This window comes from Triticum urartu, chromosome 7 (genome assembly GCF_003073215.2).
Source record: "Triticum urartu cultivar G1812 chromosome 7, Tu2.1, whole genome shotgun sequence".
Lineage (NCBI taxonomy): Eukaryota > Viridiplantae > Streptophyta > Magnoliopsida > Poales > Poaceae > Triticum > Triticum urartu.
The window spans coordinates 538,245,644-538,258,673 of record NC_053028.1 but is presented as its reverse complement, the minus strand read 5'-3'; the positions used below and the strand labels follow the sequence as shown (position 1 = coordinate 538,258,673).

The window sequence follows — 13,030 nt, the reverse complement described above, 5'->3', positions numbered from 1 at the left end:
CTCGGAAAAAAGATCGGTGACGAGCTCCTCATCAGCACCCTCTCCGGCGGCCTCAACGAGGACTTCGGGAACGCCGCCTCCAACCTCACCCTCATCCCGGAGCCCATCTTTGCTAAGGTGGTCGCGTACCTCAAGTTGAAGGAGCGCCGGATGCAGGTGGCGCGGACTCGCGCGACCCACACCGCCCTCGTCGCCGGCACCCGCGGGGGTCCAGCCCCGCCACCGCCGCGCCCGACGCCGCCACAGCCGGCGGCGCCCGCCTTCCCGCCAGGCTTCCCGCCCGCCCCGCCCGCCCCCTTCCCGCCGCCCCAGCCGGCAGCCAATGGGGGGGTCGTCGCGGCGGCCATCGTGGTGGCCGCAAGCAGGGGCGCCGGCGCTCAGGGAGGAGCACCCCGCCCACCGCAGCAGGCTTATCAGCCAGCCCCGTGGTACGCCGGTCAGAACCCATGGACCGGCGTTGTGCACGCCTACTCCATGCCGATTCCTCGGGCCCCTGCCCCGGGACTTCTCGGCGCCCGGCCACAGCCACACCAGGCGTTCTACGCCGCGTTGCCGCCCTACGCGGCGCCCTACGGCCAGCAGCCGCTGGCAGGTGGGCCGCCGCTGCTGCCCCTGACGGCCGCGCCGCCTCTCCCGCCGGCACCGTGGGACCCGGCTCTTCTGGCGGCTCTCCACAACACTCCTTCCCCGTCCAGCTACACTCGCGGTGGCGATTGGTACATGGACAGTGGCGCCACCGCTCACATGGCGGCGTACCCCGGTAACCTCCACACCGCCCATCCTGTCCACACTTCCAACCGCATCACCGTCGGTGACGGATCTTCTCTTCCTATCACCCATATTGGTCATACATATTTTCCGTCTAACTCCACTCCAATATTCATGTCTAATATTCTAGTTTTCCCTGAACTTATTAAAAATCTTGTTTCCGTTCGTTCTCTTACACGTGAAAATCCGGTTACCGTTGAATTTGACGAATATGGCTTTTCTGTTAAGGATGCTCGCACGCGGATGGTGCTCCATCGATGTGACAGCCCCGACGAGCTCTACCCGGTTCACTCCGCCACCTCCACCACTTCCGCCACCCCTGTCGCCCTCGCCACCGGAGTGGACCTTTGGCATGCTCGCTTGGGTCATCCTAATCCTGCCACCCTTCGCCAGATACTTCGGAGTTTTTCTTTCACGTGTAATAAGAACGAGGATCACTCGTGTCATGCATGTCGCCTCAGCAAACATGCTCGTCTTCTGTTTAGGGCTTCTTCTTTTGTTGCATCGTACCCGTTTGAGTTAATTCATAGTGATGTTTGGACCTCTCCTGTTGCAAGTAATACGGTCTTTCTTTATTATCTTGTCATACTTGATGATTTTTCGCATTATGTGTGGACCTTCCCGTTGCGCCGCAAGTCGGATGTTATATCCACACTCGCCGCCTTCTACTCCTATGTTCTCACGCAGTTTGGTCGTCCCATTCTCGCGTTGCAGACAGACAACGGGAAGGAGTTTGACAACCTCGTTGTTCGTCATCTTCTCACCACACATGACACGATTTTTCGTCTCACTTGCCCGTACACCTCGCAGCAGAACGGTCGCGCTGAGCGCATCCTTCGCACTCTCAATGACTGCGTTAGGACTCTTCTCTTTCATGCCAACGTGCCTCCACGCTTTTGGCCTGACGCTCTCGCCACCGCTTCTCTCCTCATCAACATCCGCCCATGTCGTACTCGTGGAAACTTTACACCTCATCATCTTCTACTCGGTGCACCCCCCTCTTATGATGGGCTTCGCATCTTCGGCTGCCTTTGCTACCCTAGCATCGCCGCTACTGCGCCTCATAAGCTTGCACCCCGCTCCGTCGCCTGCATCTTTCTCGGCTACCTACCTAACACTAAGGGCTACCGCTGCTATGATCCCGTCTCCCATCGTGTTTTCACCTCCCGACACGTTTACTTTGATGAGATGGTGTTTCTGTTTCAGCAGCAGGTACCTCTTGTCGCTTCGTCACCGCCGGCCACCGGCAGCCCTTCGACGACCTCGTCAGGTGGACGGTCTCGTTCGGCCCGTGGACCGCCTCCGGGCTTTGGCGGTCCTCGCACCCTCACGCCGGCACCCGCTCCCTCGGCCTCCTCGACCGACCCTGCCGGCGCGGCTGGCGCCCCTCCTTCACCCGCCGCCCCCGACTCGGGCGCCGCGGGGTCGGGCGCCGCTGGCTCGGCCGCCTCTTCCGCCGCCACGACGCCGGCCACCTCGCCGCTCCTGGCGCCGGCTCCGACGCCGCCGGCCTCGCCGGCTGCCTCGCCGGTGGCTCCGACGGCGCCGCCTGGCCCCGTTACACGGGCTCGTACCGACGTTCATCGTACGAGCCTCCGGTACTCGAGCGACGAGTATGTCCTCTCAGCCTCCATCGCGGAGCCGTCGCCTCTTCCAGCGTCCGCTCGCGCCGCCCTACGTGATCCTCACTGGCTTGCGGCGATGCAGGAGGAGTTTGATGCTCTTCAACGGAAACGCACCTGGACACTGGTTCCCCGGCCTTCTCGCGCCAACGTCATCACCGGCAAGTGGGTCTTTCGCCACAAGACCCGCTCGGACGGTACTCTCGAGCGCTACAAGGCTCGCTGGGTGGTCCGTGGTTTCCGCCAGCGTGCTGGAGTGGACTTCACTGAGACGTTTGCCCCGGTTGTAAAACTGGGCACGATCTGCATCGTCCTCCAGCTCGCCGTCTCCCGCGGCTGGCCTGTTCACCAGATGGATGTCTCCAACGCCTTTCTCCACGGCCATCTTGAGGAGCAGGTGTATTGTGAGCAACCCACCGGTTTCGTCGATGCCTCACTTCCTGGCCATGTGTGTCTGCTGTCCCGCTCTCTTTACGGGCTCAAGCAAGCACCCCGCGCCTGGTACCAGCGGATCGCCGGGTTTCTTCAGACACTGGGCTTCAGCATTACTCGCTCGGACGCCTCATTGTTTGTCTATCGCCACGGTGACACGACTGCATACTTGCTTCTTTACGTCGATGACATCATCTTGACGGCCTCCTCCGCAGCTCTTCTTCAGCAGATTACTCTCCGGCTGCGTGACGAGTTTGCCATTAAGGACTTGGGTGCTCTACATTATTTCCTTGGCATTAAGGTCGTTCGGCGCCCGGATGGTTTCTTTCTTCATCAGCAGAAGTATGCACATGAGCTTCTTGAGCGTGCTGGCATGCTCAACTGTCACCGTGTTGCTACTCCTGTTGACACGAAGGCCAAGGTTTCTGCTCTTGAGGGCTCGCCTGCGTCGGATGCTCCTTTCTACCGGTCTATCGTCGGCGCTCTTCAGTACTTGACTCTCACCAGACCGGATCTTCAGTATGCTGTTCAGCAGGTGTGTCTCCACATGCATGCCCCTCGTGACTCCCATTGGACTCTCGTGAAGCGGATCCTTCGTTACATCCGCGGCACGATGACCCTCGGATTGACACTCACGGCGTCTACTTCTCTGGAGATGGTGGCCTACTCCGATGCAGACTGGGCTGGTTGCCCCGATACTCGTCGGTCCACCTCCGGCTACTGCGTCTACCTCGGTCCTTCATTCGTCTCGTGGTCGTCCAAGCGACAACCCACGGTTTCGCGCTCCAGCGCGGAGGCTGAGTACCGAGCTGTGGCCAACGCTGTTGCCGAGTGCACCTGGCTACGACAGTTACTTCAGGAGTTGCATCATGACGTCTCCCAGGCTACGATTGTCTACTGTGACAACGTTTCTGCGGTGTACCTCTCCGCCAACCCCGTTCATCATCGCCGGACTAAACACATTGAGCTGGACATTCACTTTGTGCGCGAGCGGGTGGCTCTTGGACGTATTCGGGTTCTCCATGTGCCGACTGCCCAACAGTTCACCGATGTGATGACGAAGGGACTGCCGACTTCTACCTTCGAGGAGTTCCGTTCCAGTCTTTGCGTCACTGGCGCCTCTTCGACTGCGCGGGGGGGGGGGGGGGGGGGGGGGGGGGGGGGGGGGGGGGTTGAGTATATTGTGTACGTGTATATTTGTGTGTAGGGCCCACCTCCTGTTTCCTTTGTATAGTTGAGGTTGTGGCCCACCTCTGTACTTATATATACGTGCCTGGTGCACCAATCAATACATCGAGATTGCACAGTCCATAACTTGTCCTTCTACAAAAACAAAAGGAAGCATCTTCTGTCCATAGTTTACATTTACAATGAGCACCATATACATATCTGATTCACATGGAGAACACGCGAAATGCACACTAACTGATGGACCAAGAAACGTTGGCAACTTATGAAATTATCACATCAACACCCTAAGCTAGCAGTCCATCAAGCAGGCGATGAAGAATTAACTTCTACATGCATTCGACATCAACAACCTACACGTAAAGAAAAAGAGGAAGAAAAGGAAGATTACAACGATGGACTTAGACCGTCGTTGGCGAAGAGCAAGCACGTGCATGGTGATCACGATCGGCCGGCGACGAGGAACCGGAACGTGCCCGGACTCAACATGTGGTACCCGTGGCGCTGTTGTTGTTGGTGGTGGCCCCTGCCGGCGAAGCGAGCGCAGCTGGGCGACGACGCGACGCCGCCCCCCTGCTCCATCTCCCACATCACCTCCATGAAATCATCGACGGCGCAGGGCAGCTCGAGCGGGCCGGCGCAGCCGGCGAAGCCGTACTCCGTCTCGGCCTCGTCCAGCAGCGCCCGGAACAGGGGGTGGTTCGCGCACCTGGCGCGCACCGCGAACCGCTCCTTCTCCGGCCCCACGAGCACGGCGAAGTACCCCGCCGGCACGGCCCACGCCGCCGCCCTGCCATCGGCCGCGCGTGGCGACGCCGGGGCACTGGCGCTGCCGCCACCGCCGTAGGCTGCCGGCTGCCTCCGGTGGCCCAACGACCGGCACTTCTGGAGCGTCTTGGCCAGGATGTTCTTCTTCTGACCCACCTCCTTCATGGCTGATCGGTGTGAAAAACTATCAACTGACAACGGGGAAGGATCTAAACAGAAAAGGTATACTACAAGTACTAGTAGCTAGCCGGAGCTAGCCACGGTCGTAGCCTTGGTGCAGGCGGGACATGTCCTTGGTGGCTTTGGGGACGAGGAGGGAGAGGGCGCTCCCGGTGTAGTTCATGGTTCTTCGCGGACGGCAAGAGGCGAAGAAGGAGGCATCGGCGGAGTATGAGGTGATGGTTAATTAGCTTCTCCCGAGAGTGAACCAAAGTTAGGAAAGCAACGAAGAGTATGAGGTGCTGGGCGTTTGGAGAATGGGACGCAGGAGCTGGAAATTAAGGTCCAAATTTAAAGGAGAAAGGGAGCGCCTCAGCTGCTTTCTCGCGGTGGTAGCAAGAAGAAGAGGTTCAGATTAATTAAGAGCAAGCTAAGAATGGCACATATGCATGCGTGGGGTGAGGGCTGCTTTGAAAGTTTCTTCTTCTTCTTGGCCCCTTGAGACGCGGTGAGAGGTAGCTAGGCCGAGCCCTAAAATATACTAGGAGTAATGCTAGTATGGGATCAATACGTGCAAGTTGACTGGTTTTAATTTTTGGGTCAGTCGACTCACACAAACAGGTTTCAGTCGATTTGTTTTTTGCACAATTGCACTGCAGCCTAAGGGCATCTCCACACTGACCTGTAAACCGGACATCGCATCCGTTGTTCACGGATAGAGAGTACTAGTCCGCGAACACTGATGTGGGAGCCGGTCATTCAAAGCTATCCATATATATTTCAAACAAGGTTTAAAATAACCAGACAAATGTAAGTAAACCCGTCGGATTTCAAGTTAGGATATAATTTACATATATGACCGATATTCCGGTCGTTTAACTACAAACTAAAAAAAGCTATAGTTTATACCAGACGGCCACCTCATACGCGTGTCCACTGGCCACCTTGCCCGGCCGCACCGCCATCGCCGTCCCTCCAGCAGCGGTAGAGCGCCGGTGGGCCGCGACAGCCTTGTCCGGCACTAGCCTTGGTCAGTTTATCTATTTCTCTATAGGCTTAGTGCGGTACTTCTTCTGCAAATTTGAAGGAGCCTGCTGATAGAGCTCCCTTCTCTCCACGCCTCACCGGGTCACCACCAACGAGATCATTGGACCTCCAAGTCACAGAATCTGCGTGCCGGTTTTCATCTTCAAGGATGTGTCTAACAAACACTGGCCCTGCATTTGCCTTCTTCGTCCATTGCTTGTCGATGTGAGCTAAGATGAATACTCCCAGCACATGTCTGCATAATATCGCCGAGAAAGCAAACCTGCAGCAGTCACACCAAAGCCTTCTTCTCGGCAACATTGTAGGCAACAGTGTGCCTGGTAGGAGGATCACCACCTCTTTTGACATAGTACTTGGCTTCACAAGGGATGTCCTGAACCTTAACAGCGAGAGTGATCTTGTTTTTTGTGTGGAGTGGGTGTGCCTTCGCAGATGTTCCCATCTACACTAGGCTCTTGTAAATATTAACTCTGTCTTCTATAAAGATATGATAGAGCGACTCAATCAACTCCGTTTGGAATATTTCAGAAGCAGCCCTGGTGTAGACGCTCGCTGCTAGTTTTTTCAAGATTGAATTAGTTTTCATGAGTTGCTCAGGTGGAAACGAAGCAAGATCTTTCTGAGCTTCATCCATACACAATCTGTCTATCTGTTGATCAAATCTAGGAGTAGTGAAAAAGGAAAGCAGGGGAGCTCTTGTACTAATTACTATACTCGTTTTAAAAGGCATTCATAATAACATCAGAATGATAGCACAGGAATCACCAGTAGCAAATAAGATACGAGACCATACCATAAAGATGGATGATTCTTACACCATCATAGTGAGCATTGAGCAGACACTTACGATAGGTGGACCAAACACAGACACGTTACTACCGCCAGATCCTTGCAAACGATTAGAACGGATGCTTTGCAGAGAACGCACAGAACTACCCTGGATTCCATGCCATCATCCATTGGCTCCCGCCTTCCCGGTGCCATGGGTTACACCATTGACGTAGGACCCACTGCCATCGTCTGGTACACCGAAGTAGGATTGCTGAGCAGGCTGCGTTGGGTGGCTGTAGGTCAGCGACTGAGCATGCACGGGCATGGCAACATGCTGGTGCTGCTGGGGGTATGCCTGGGACAATGAGCTTTGCGATTGCTGAAGCAAGGAATGGTACTGCAGCTGCTCATGGTGTTGATAAGGGTAACGTGGCTGTGGAATCCGCGCCTGCTGGAGGTTACCTTGAGAACACAGATCCCATTCTGGCAAGTCATCGTCGTCGCCATTGCTGTTCCAGGGTTGGGCTGCAGCAGATCTGTTACCATACTTGCGAATCAATTCTCTCACTCGGTCTGTCGGAGGAGAACTGAGAGGTAGATGCTGATGGCTCCTGTAACTCTGTGGCACTGTCACATTGGCAGCCGAGTTTGACACGCTAACGAAATTGTATTCAGGTAGGTCATCATCATCCCTAACAACACCAGAACCAAAGCCAGGAGGAACATCAGCGGTTACAACTTCCTGATGAGAAGCATTGGAAGAGCGAGATGATGGCTGAGAGATCATGGGCATAGCTGAACCAGAAGTGGCAGCCTGCCTCTTGGGGTCCTCTTGCCTGTTGGGCACCCTAGATGAGGCATGGGGTCTTCGCCACACAACGACTCCGATGATAGATGTTCCAGGCACAGTAAAACTACCCAAGTGCTCCTTTGGCAGGTGGTCAGCAAGTATCTGAGCTGCCTTCCCTTGAGAAGGACAGAGGTACAACTCCACCCCTTCAGAAGGCTTCACTAGCCCTACTCTCTCATCTGCTATATATGAGTCAATAGTCTGCAGAAGAATGATAGATTGTTAGCAAATCAGGAGCTGTGTGACAGTGCTAAGCTTCGACTCAAGAGCAAATACTTGAGAGATAGTAAGGAGGAACCTTTAAGAGATGATGTCGACCACTCTCAAGAGAGCCCTCCTTCCAACGTAACTCAGTTACCTGTAAAACAAGTGACAGATGCTCAATGTAAAAAAAAACAATGTTTTCAGGAGCAAAACTCAAGAGTAGCCAGAAAGGTGTGAAATAGGTACAGATTACCAGAAATATTCGATATTTGAATTCAGTACAATGTGAACAGGGCAGTCTACCAAAGTCTAAATAGTACTAGTAGTTTATTTGTTATTCAAATTCACACAAAAATATGGATGTTAAAATGAGCATACAGATTCCAGTTTCTTTGTTCAAAAAAAAAAAGGTTCCAGTTTAGGGCCGTAAAATTCATATGCCGCTATTTTAATAACCTTGCTCTATTGCCACTGTTGACCAAACTTCCTGAGCTAGCTGTGACAGGTAAGCAAAAACCATTTGCCCTTCGTCACAAAAGAACTGATCCAATATGGCCCACATATCAGCTTGTTCTGTCAGCCTTGGGCCACCAGTTAGCTAACCTCTTCCTAACTATCCCAATCTTATCTCCCCTTCTCTTTCACTGATCCATGCCTACTCATCAAATCTCTGCCAAAGCAGCATCGATGCCTGGGTTGGGGCTCTGATCAGACGGCCTCCACCCAACCAACTAGTCATAACAGCCCAAGCTTATGTTATCTTCTGCATGGCATGGTAGACTAGGACCATAGCCTGGCGATGCAGCGGCAAATTCCAGCAGGTGGGAGCATGAAGGAAGGTCTCTCGGCTGCTGGAATGGCAAGTGGCAGGACCTCATAAGGAGAGCGAAGTAGCGTACTGTGTACCGTGGTTCTGTGTGTTTTGTGGGCTTGTTTTGCTGTGCCCCCAGCAAGTAACTTTCGTGTTTTCCTTTCTTTTTCCCTTCTAACCTTGTGTTTGTGTGAGAACCTTCGGTGTTTGTATCCTTATGGCTTTATTTATAAAGTGGGCCATGAAGCCTTTTTCGGTATAAGGAGAGAGAAGAGATGACACGAGGCTGAAGCATGGCAATGGCAAGGCTTGGCAGAATGGCGAGAAGGGCAAGCAGCAAGGAATGTTTATTTGGCGTCAATAAGGGTAGGGAAGGTCTCGGCGATGCTATCGACAATGGTATTGCAGCAAGGGGGTGAACAATGAAGGAACAACATGTAGGAGGGTGGTAGCAGCTTCAACAAGGTTCAGTGAGATGCGAGGCCTGCCATGTAGCCGCTACCATGGCTAGATCGGGCCTAGGAGAGCGGATAGCCAAACACTGACAGAGCCTGTGGCACGGTATGGTGCCCGACAGGGGAAGAAAGAAAAGTTTGGCTTGGTGTGGCATCAAAGAGAGGGGCCAACAAATAGCGTTTTCATCAAAAAGAAGATGAGGACGAGATGGGTATTATGAAGAAGTACAACATGAAAATACCCAAGTTTGGTTATCATTAGGATATCCATAAGTTAATAGTCACACTATAGAGTTTGTTATTGTTTAGAGATAGATTACCTAGATCTCAATCTCAGAGAAAAATAGTCCATCTACCTATAAAACTAGCAAACTATATCTAAGAATAGTCTATCTATAATAAATGATAGTACAATAATAACTAAATTTGGGCATTTGCAGCTGTCCACGGCCCTAGCAAAAACAGTACAATTTTAAGAAGTGGTGATAAAATAAGGAGTGTCTGTTTTGCAGCGGCATTTCAGGTATTCAGTTACTTGCAGTAGCACAAGGCTTACAGCATGTGTGCAATCTGTGTGATTTTATTCTTTTTCAATTTAGTGCTTAAGTATGTTTGGTTGCCCACTAAGAGAAAATCATGATATTATAATGAATAATTATGTTGCATGTGGCGTAAACTAACACAAATATCAAATCTGACGGGATTTGGGAGCAATCACAGAAAGCCTGTGAAGGCACGAGTTTGCCTCACGCAATAGAATTATAATTCAAATACGCGGTCCTGCATACAGTTGCAGTTGCCATCATAAATTACCATATTGGAAGGGCGCAAGAACACATTGCATGAACCACGATACACTTTAACAGTAATGCTAAACATGTATATATATTCTTATCAGGGCTTTCCCTTTCCTTTCTTTTCTTGTCCAATGTTTATTCTCCCGGTCGCTTTGCAATACCATACTGTTGGTAAGAGCACCCTAACAGTATCGTACGAAGATGCTCAAGTTCAGTATGTCAAAGCTCAAAGCAATCTATTTGTTTTGCTATATAAAAATCTATCTGCACCTTTGTTAACCGTACACAGGTGACCTTCAAGAAAGTAAATGGCTCAATATAACACTAATGTAACAGTAAATGTACCAAATGTCACAATGTAGAAGTATCAAACTATTAACTAACTATACGATGACTAGGTGACTAGGTCTATCCATGGCTTGCTTCTATTGATCTGTTGCAGGAAACTCAGTTGTGTACACTACGAAGTCGACGGCTTATCATACGAAAAGATTATGAAATTCGCAGTACCTGACAATACTACAACTGCAACATATGTTGAGAAAAAAAAACTCTACATGGATCATGACAGGAAAGCGCTTCCTACTAGTATATGGTTTTTTTTTGTGAGGGTACAAGATATACGCACACAACCATTCACACCACCCACCTACACACAAGTGTGGGTCTCCCACACATGCTGGCATGCACTATCCCATATAACATGAGATGCACCCTGAATAAATCGCACACCCTGTCAATCCTAGGGCTGAACCCAGGTGGGTTGGAACGAACAATCACGCTCCCACCACTAGGCCACAGGCCCATCCCTTCACAGTCTGCCATGTAGGCTTCAAACACACTAAATAACGGTGGCATTTAGGCCTTGTTCGGAATCCCTCCTCTCCGCTCTGACTCCGCGGAGTTGTGGAGCTCAGTTTTAGCCGCTCCGTGAAAATGAGCTAGAGCCTGGTCCACTCCGGAGCGGAGTGGAGGGAGCGGAGAGGAGTCGAACGCAGCCTTAATCTTCCATTTTATGGCATCCCAGGGCCTAGACTGTGAACGGGTACACTGTGAGTTCACATGATAAAGAAAATTCAGTTTATGCAGATATGATGTAACCACAACGAAACACACGCAAGAGCACATGTTTTTGATGGGTCCTTACAATCAATTATTATCCTGTCAAAGCGACAAACACAACTGTTTTGCAAGGCAACAAGTGCAAGAATGTGTATGTGCCAGTAACAGAAAGGGTAGAATCCAATTGCCAATTTTAGTTAACAACGTAGTCATCAAACCAACAATAGCATATATGAAACCACACACAGAAATAATAGTTACCGTTATAGTACGGCTCCTGGATTTAGGAAGCTGTTCAAGAAATTCTTCAAAAGCACTGAGTCTCACTCTTCCCTTGATTTCAAGAAAGCGGCGCCACTCATTTGTAGATGGCTTTTTACCACTGCAAAAGAGAAGCAACATGACGATGAAATAAGGATGCCGCCAAAACATTGAGATGCATACTAGGACATGTGATGCTCTACATAATGAAATGGTCTGTTGTTCATTAAAATTGTTGAAATTACAAATGAAAGTACTTCTTGTCGTTAACTGGACATCTCAAAAAAATAAAGGTTAATCATGCATGAGTATCATAAGCAAGGTAGATGAAACAAACCTTTTGAAGATAGCAACGATATTTGTGATTGAAGACAAACTGAGCTCAATTATTCCCTCCCATATAATGTCATGTGTCAGCACAGCATCAGGAGTTTTCTTACACTGCATAGTAGATTCAGGAATCGAGCCATTAACAGTATCTGATTTTTCAGCACCCACCTTTTCAGTGGGGGATTTGACCAACACATCTCCCTTTGGTTCTTCAACTGGATCCAAAACTGGAACTGGTTTGTTTATGCGTGATTCTAATTTGGATTCACAATAACTTCTTGGAGACGACACATCACAATGAAATTGGAATTCTGATACAGCGGCCTTGTCCATGGTTATGAGAAAATTTGCTGACTTAGCTTTGTCATCTTTGTTAGTATTAGGATCATCTTGCAGGGCTCCAACGGACTGATCTTTGGAATGTGGTTCTGAATCAAGGACCTGCATGAATTCATCCAGTGACATGATCAGTGGAAGATTCTCCATAACCTTCAAGTCATCAACCATTGGTTCTAGCATGAGATAATTTTTCTCATTTTCTGGATATTCTAAATTGCATGATGTATTGCTGTTCCATGTCCCAACTACATCTTGCACACTGTTGTCCGATTCCTTGATCTCCCTGTGTACACTTGCTTTATCGTCAGATTTGGTTTGAACTGCAACGGGTTCTGATGTTACATAAGAAAGTGAATCACCACCAAGCTCAACTTCTACAGGGAAAACATCAGTTTCTTCCACCTCAACTTGAAATTCTCCCTTGTGTGTTTTTCTCACCAAGCGTCTAACGTCCACTTCTCTATCAGGAAGAACAACCATTTTTGCAAGCTCTTCAGCTTTAGCCATCCGCCACTCTGAAAGCTCCTTTGAAGCAAGTTCTTCAGTAGTCATTGCACATAAGCATTTAGGCGTTATTTCTCCAGACAAGACTCGTTCCCTCAGCCCAGGATTGTTTTTATCTTTCAGATTGAACAGAAGTGATCTACCTTTCTCCTTGTACTTCTTATTAACTTCCCCAAATAATTTGAACAGCTCCTCTTCAATTATAAATGCCAACCTTTGGGCCTTATGAGTCATGACCTTCTTTCCTTCTATTACCTCATCCATGGTAGTTGCTCTTTTAGGCTCCGGACCAATTTGAGATACGTTAACCCCAGTTTGAACATCAGACATCCTGGCCCTTTTTGGATTGGGTTGTGACATGGATTCAGAAGCTCCAAGAACAATGTGGGGAGTCCAGCAAAGCCCATCACCTTGCAGAAGATCATCTAAAGAAACAGCGCTATTGCCCGATGCTTTGTTTCCCAAGGGAACATGTTCTGTTCGTTGCTGCATTGTCATGTTTGATCCCAAATTGCTACATAACATGCCACCGTGTTCTCTTCTGATAGCAGCAACCTTTGTGACATTATCATCATCACCACCATCATCTTTACCTGCATCCTGGAATATGGCTGTGATTGCTTGCATTCTACCACCGTCTGCCTGCCTGTTCTCACCAGATG

General features: G+C 50.3%; 2 protein-coding genes across 2 annotated transcripts; both read right to left on the bottom strand.

Moving 5' to 3' along the window:
- Positions 1 to 4,143: 4,143 nt before the first annotated feature.
- On the bottom strand, positions 4,144 to 5,426 carry LOC125522666 (auxin-responsive protein SAUR40-like). The gene has a single exon (XM_048687711.1). The coding sequence runs from the start codon at positions 4,941 to 4,943 to the stop codon at positions 4,452 to 4,454; it is 492 nt and encodes a 163-aa protein (XP_048543668.1). The 5' UTR covers positions 4,944 to 5,426; the 3' UTR covers positions 4,144 to 4,451.
- A 1,230-nt stretch (positions 5,427 to 6,656) lies between these two features.
- Positions 6,657 to 13,024, bottom strand: LOC125523987. Its single transcript, XM_048689066.1, has 4 exons — positions 11,533 to 13,024; positions 11,196 to 11,316; positions 7,904 to 7,963; positions 6,657 to 7,806 (listed from the first exon to the last, which is right to left on the bottom strand). Exons 1-4 carry the CDS (start codon positions 12,993 to 12,995, stop codon positions 6,937 to 6,939), a joined length of 2,514 nt encoding a protein of 837 aa, XP_048545023.1. The 5' UTR covers positions 12,996 to 13,024; the 3' UTR covers positions 6,657 to 6,936.
- Between the last annotated feature and the right edge of the window lie 6 nt (positions 13,025 to 13,030).

Coding starts and splice junctions, on each gene's coding strand:
- LOC125522666 (XM_048687711.1), bottom strand. CDS start 4,943: ATGAAGGAGGTGGGTCAGAAGAAGAACATCCTGGCCAAGACGCTCCAG.
- LOC125523987 (XM_048689066.1), bottom strand. CDS start 12,995: ATGCAAGCAATCACAGCCATATTCCAGGATGCAGGTAAAGATGATGGT. Junction 11,317..11,532: donor ATCGTTGCTATCTTCAAAAG/GTTTGTTTCATC, acceptor TCTCTTTTGCAG/TGGTAAAAAGCCATCTACAA. Junction 7,964..11,195: donor CCAGGAGCCGTACTATAACG/GTAACTATTATT, acceptor CTTGTTTTACAG/GTAACTGAGTTACGTTGGAA.